Raw genomic sequence first — 6,730 nt, 5'->3', positions numbered from 1 at the left:
GCAGCTTAGTACTTCAAAAGCAAGAACCACCTCTGTACTTCAACAGTAAGCACCGCACGCAGTTGGAGAAAAGTTTTCCTGTCTCCTGATAATTTATTGTGAAAGTAAATACCGAGAAATACATTTTTCCATCCAGACTAATTCCTCTTTTCTTCAGGACTTTCAGGAGAAACACACCTTGCTTATACAGTACGTTGTCAAAGGTTGGGACTTCTGAAGCATGAATTTGTAACTTTAACAAGGTAGATACCTACACGTGCCTATATTAGCATAATTTTCATAATATTGAAGCTTTCAGCACGCGTATTACAGCACGAAAATCAACACGCGTATTACATTAACGAAGAAATAATGCGTGCTATAAAAAGATAAAATAAACATTCAGGTATTTGCAAACCTAACTTTTGGCCGCATTACATGGAAAATTTCACAAAGTTCTTTTGCGTGTTTTTTGAGTACACCTATATGAAGGTTAACTTTTACCCCTTTTGCTATTTTTTAATTTAATTTATTTGTATTTTATTTTAAATAGTTACAATAATGATTACGTACAGCGAAACAAACATTTTTTAATCAAAGACGATTACCTAGCTTCCAAGTGGTACGTGTTTAAACTTACTTAAGTCAGCCTAGTTAGCTTGGAGGGTAACGCATCTGCCTTGTAAGCACTAGGTCGCGGGATCGATTCCCGCCCTGGCTGGGCGGATTTTATTTTCGATCGTTTCGATCTCGGCAATAGCTTTCTCCTATCCTGTCTTCCTTCTCTCTTCGAATACGGGACGATCTTTGCAGTCACAGTTCCTATCAAACCTCTTAAAATAATAATGATAATAATGAGAATGGTTTATTTTAACGTAACTATAAAAATATCTTCCTTTTGTTCCTATATAAGTACCCCCAATGGTACTTTTCAGGAACGGTTTGAATGATTTATTTTAATAGAAAGTAAAAACTTACTTGTCTGCCAAACTGCCGAGTGTGACTGCTCCAGTAAATACTCCGAACATGTATGTCATTTGAGCTACTGCTAACATCCACCGCCTGTCACATACCATGTTCCACTGAAACCAGCGAAATGACAATAATAAATTAGTAGCTACCTACCCTTTATCCTATTTAATTTTTCTTAATAAAATTATCTCACTGAGAGAAACAATCCTGTCACATACCATGTTCCACTGAAACCAGCGAAATGACAATAATAAATTAGTAGCTACCTACCCTTTATCCTATTTAATTTTTCTTATTAAAATTATCTCACTGAGAGAAACAATTAATAATTTATTGATGAGCTGCCCAAAGTTTCGGTTGCCAGATGACACAGCATACAGAACTAGGGACCAGACAGTCCCAGTGGAAGATTAGGCATTCGTAAATGAAGTAGGTGCACCATATTTTATGACATACAAGTAAGGACGGAGTGTGTTTCACTACTATAAGTTTTTTTCCGTCTCTTCTCTCCCCCTCCTCCTCCTCTGGAATTACGGAATTACCTATATTTCTAAAGTCGACATATTATTCTACACCAGAGTGTCAGGCTATATCGATACTGCGGACAACTTCCCCCAAGGAACCACAACTTAAACCAACAACAGCGGAAACTTTGGACCGCAAACAGCCCGTGTTAGTTATATGCTCTAAATATAACCTACTAAGGTTACTACAGATGTTACTCTTCCATACAAGGTATCACATTACCAAAGGTGGATTTACGTGAGACAGGTGTTAATCTCAAACCAAGTTGTTGTTTTATTATTACCCATAATAACATACTCCGACTGAAGGAGTTTACAAAAGTTTACGCACTTTTGCTTTCGTTTTACTGTTCCCAATTCAGATATGGGGATCTCTTCAGTATACGTGTCCTAATCCATTACCCATGGCCCCATGGTAAGAAGTGATTCAAATGAGACAAAACGCTGAATAATTAATAATTATAATAATAATAGTGCTTCAACCAGGCGAGCGTCTTGACCACTACATTGGCAAAATACAATGTCTACGGTTATTCCAGATTAACGGTTAACTATACATTGATAATTAAATAGCGACCGAACCGTACATTTCTCGAGGTCCGGCCCGCGGACACTTGATCATCATCAATTATGGAATCTGTCTGCAAAGTTTGAGCGACCTGTAGCTAAATGTAAAGTCGTGAGAAGCGCTAGTTCCTTTTCATCTTTTTCCCTTATAGCCCTAAATTGCGGAACTTTGGTCCGGAATAACGGCCGAACCGTACCTTCTGGAAACAGGGCCCAAGGATATTTTTGATCTACATAATTTATCGAATCTCTGTGCCAAGTTCGAGCGACTTTGGCTGAAATCTAAAGGCCTGAGCATTGCGAACTCTTTTTGAGCTTTTTCAAAGATTTGGCATTCATAGGTATGCTCCATGATAAGCGTTTGTTTTATTTTATTATTATCATTTTTTTTTTCAGCATCATCCTAGAAGTAATTATAAATGAGGTGTATTCTATTCAATTACGTAATGTTTCAGAGTACAGAACCTCATAGACGGTTCTGTATTTTCAGAGAGGTCCATGCACCTAGGTATATCAATAATCAATTTACGTAGGTATACAATATTGTCGAAAAAACCATTTCAATCCAATGTATAAAATTGACGAATGAGTCATAAGTTTGCGCTGATAAGTGGTCATGTAATTTTTATAACAGCAATAAAAGAAATTATATAACAAGGACATTCCCCCTTTCAGGTAAACCTATAATTACTGGTGAACTGTTCAATAATCAATTTACGTAGGTATACAATATTGTCGAAAAAACCATTTCAATCCAATGTATAAAATTGACGAATGAGTCATAAGTTTGCTCTGATAAGTGGTCATGTAATTTTTATAACAGCAATAAAAGGAAATTATATAACAAGGACATTCCCCCTTTCAGGTAAACCTATAATTACTGGTGAACTGTTAAATTCGCGGTAAAAAGACTTAGAAACGCTCTCCACCTAGGGTTGTAAGTGATTATACCGTGTTGTCTGTTTTTTTTTTTTTTTTTTTTCGTCTGGTTAGAGTAAGCTGTCTATTTGGTGATAAAACTACAGACGAGATGTGAAAGCTGCGAGGTACTGTTACTGGCCCCCTTTGTGTGGCACTCTTATTCTAAAGGTGTGTCCACAACTCCACACATAGTCGATCGGCGAACTATGTGAGAACACACCTTCATAGGCAAAATTTTCCGCCAATTCCCAAAAAACCGCATTGCTTTCGAAACTACCCGTGTGTAGAAAGCCTAGTCCCATCATCTTGTGTTTGCAAAATGCTCGTAATGGACAGGCTATTGACGGTAATTTTTGAACGTGTTGATAAAATTTCCACAGACAAGGGACAAAAGAGTAGGTTGCGTGAAACTTGTCAAATGAAAGGCCTGCCAAAGGGTGTGGCACATAGCTCCCTCCAGTTCATAAAAATACGTACTTAATGCATTGTTCTTAATTCTATTGTCTCGAAAGGAAAACGAACTCAGAGATTAGTAGAAGGAAAGTTCAATCACCATAATAGAACCGAGTATAATACGTACTTAATGCATTGTTCTTAATTCTATTGTCTCGAAAGGAAAACGAACTCAGAGATTAGTAGAAGGAAAGTTCAATCACCATGATAGAACCGAGTATGTAGGTATATGTAATTATGTAGGTTTGTAGGTAGACAATGTCTACGTAATTGAAATGCATATGCTAAGGTATAAAGGGTAATGTGTAGTAATTAGAGAGTAAATGTAGGGAGCTTATCCCGCAGGAGGGTAGGAGGATTCCTACACGTAACTTTCAAAGTAATTGACCTGCTTCTAAGTTTGAACGGGGGCTTTTGCTCCCAACTCCTAGAAAGTTCAGTCTATAGAGATTTCATTTTGTAAAATGCTGCTGTCAGAGAAATTTGTTATAAAATCCATTAAGGTATTTTGTAGATTAAAGATACCCACTTTATCCAAAAACTTAGAGAATTTATACGCTCATCTATGGAGACTCGTTTCAAAAAATCATGAATGATTTGTGGTGAAGCTACGAGCTTTTTTATAATGTTTGGTGTTTAATATTTTTTTTTTAATATGCTGCTGTCAGAGAAATTTGTTATAAAATCCATTAAGGTATTTTGTAGATTAAAGATACCCACTTTATCCAAAAACTTAGAGAATTTACTCGTATACGCTCATCTATGGAGACTCGTTTCAAAAAAGCATGAATGATTTGTGGTGAAGCTACGAGCTTTTTTATAATGTTTGGTGTTTAATATTTTTTTTTTTAATAAAGCATTATTTACCCCCAGGACTGCAGTCTCAAGTTGACTTTTTTCGCTGAATATGATTACCTTCAGCAAGAATTCCATCAATTTGTTTGTGAATGGTTTAATTTTTATTAATGAACAAAAAAGAGTTGCAATTCAATTTATACTGAGAGGTGATTGAAACAGTAAATTAACTACTGAATAACCGTGAGTTTGCATAATTGATGTAATGAAGTAGACGTGAGTACAATTTAATCAATAATCACATTTAAAATTAAAATGGACGCTCCACAAAAACGGTTGAACCGTTGAATTTTTTTGAAAACCTCGTATCTCTTTGACGAGACCCGTGAATTGTTTATGAGAAACTGTATGAAAATCATGTTGAGCTTTTCCCAACCAATGTACAACACACACACACACACACACATACATCTTGTGGGTAAGGAATGAGTAGTATTGAGTAATGAATAGGGAGTAGGTAAGGAATAAGTAATAGGTAAGGACCATTGAGTACCTACATGTGCAATACTGGTGTGAGGTAAGGAGTACTGAGTAAAGAATAAGGAGTAGGTAAGGCGTATTGAATAAGATTACATATTCCATCTATGAAATATATTAGACCTTGTTTAGACTGCGGGAGTAAAGGGACTTTTCAGTCTCATTCTGGCAAGATAAACAAGGTATATTCCATTCTATTCTGTTCTTAAATGACGGCAAATAAATAATGTCTTCATTTAATTAAAATATAACAAAACGTGTTGCTAAATGAATTCACGCGATGATGTTGAGCAAAAGTTTTGTACCTTTCGGTGTACCACTAATTTCAATATTATGTATACCTACTACCTACCTAGGTATATCAGAACAAAGTTGATCAGAAATATCGGAACTGACTGTAGACCTTGTTTAGACTGCGGGAGTAAAGGGACTTTTCAGTCTCATTCTGGCAAGATAAACAAGGTATATTCCATTCTATTCTGTTCTAAAATGACGGCAAGTAAATAATGTCTTCATTTAATTAAAATATAACGAAACGTGTTGCTAAATGAATTCACGCGATGATGTTGAACACAAGTTTTGTACCTTTCCGGTGTACCACTAATTTCAATATTATGTACCTACTACCTACCTAGGTATATCAGAACAAAGTTGATCAGAAATATCGGAACTGACTAGAAGGATCGGGAACGGGGAAAGGGAGGGAGACGGAGGGAGTGTTCATTTTCCAGGAAACACGAATGTTATTCAGCAATTTATGTGTGCATTGTTCATGTGTGAACGTGTACTTGGCATTTACGCCTTGTATTTTAGCTTTCAGCTATCAAACTGAACGGTTTGACGAAGTTGAACGCTTTTTCCGAATAAAATTATTGTGGAATGAGATGTAATCTGTCAAACTACGTCTCTATTTCGACACTACACTACATGTTGGAAAATAATATGGAGTGTCGTTTTTATATGTATTACATATTCCATCTATGAAATATATTAGACCTTGTTGGACGATTCAGTCGACATCGATCGACGGGCGGTCGAATATGTGTGGACACACCTTAAGACGGTTTTAGAATGAAGACTCTACACCCGGCCCAGAGCGCAAAAAATGCTGAAGGTCCGGTTTTATATGTAGATCAGAGTTAGCCCGTCCGGGGAAAAATCGTGTCATGTGTATTGGATTCTCATTTAAATTGCATAGCCTACAGGACATTCGGAAAAAAAATCGGGTGAAACTCACGATAAGTGGGAACGGGGTCTTAAAAGAAAGGAGAGGTTTTAAAAAAGGGAAAACTAAACACAAGAAAAGGGGGGAGGGGGTCTTAAAAAAAAGGAGAGGTTTTAAAAAAAGGAAAAAAAAAAAAAAAAAAAAAAAAAAAAAAAAAACCTACCTGTTCTACCCCTTTTAGTCCGCGATTAATAATACTAATTCTTAACGGCATCTTGATTTGAGATGAGGAAAAACTGAACCATTAGGCGCTATAAGCGATTAAGCGTTGTGGTTACGAATTTAGAACAAATGTCGAGTTAATTATTTTTCAGGGTCTGTTCTTGCCTCCAGCAGTATGGAAACAAATCCCACCTGGATGAAGGACAATGCTGATGTCTTCTCCCGAATGTCCATCAGGGAAATGATGATTCCTGGAACACATGATACTGGGGCATCTACAGAAGAAGATAACATGGGTGAATCGCGGGTTCAGAAGTATGTCATGACACAGGTCAGTAATAGAATAGATACAGGGGTTTCCAACTTCAATGTGTATGCGGGCCACATGCTACATTGGGAGGTACTTCGCGGGCCACATATGTACATAGGTGAGCACTAGTGGTTGACCCGTCCTTTGTACGGGACCACCACACACACAAACACACCCCCACACACACACCACACCCATCACACACATCCCACCACACACACACACCACACCCATCATACACCCACCACACACACACCCACACACCCATCCACCACACACATACAC

At 37.1% G+C, this 6,730-nt stretch overlaps 1 protein-coding gene across 1 annotated transcript in view; it reads right to left on the bottom strand.

Moving 5' to 3' along the window:
* Nucleotides 1-952: 952 nt before the first annotated feature.
* LOC103521545 (organic cation transporter protein-like) overlaps nucleotides 953-6,730 on the bottom strand; it is a gene marked incomplete at its 5' end in the record, with an annotated part of 11,547 nt that continues 5,769 nt past the window's right edge. Inside the window, one exon of the mRNA XM_008486656.2 lies at nucleotides 953-1,061. Coding sequence (XP_008484878.2) covers nucleotides 954-1,061 — 108 coding nt within the window. The remainder of the gene's footprint in view (nucleotides 1,062-6,730) is intronic.

The sequence above is a fragment of the Diaphorina citri genome, unplaced genomic scaffold (assembly GCF_000475195.1).
Source record: "Diaphorina citri unplaced genomic scaffold, Diaci psyllid genome assembly version 1.1 scaffold5422, whole genome shotgun sequence".
NCBI lineage: Eukaryota > Metazoa > Arthropoda > Insecta > Hemiptera > Psyllidae > Diaphorina > Diaphorina citri.
Note: the sequence above shows the minus strand (reverse complement) of the source record. Positions and strands in the feature narration are given on the sequence as shown.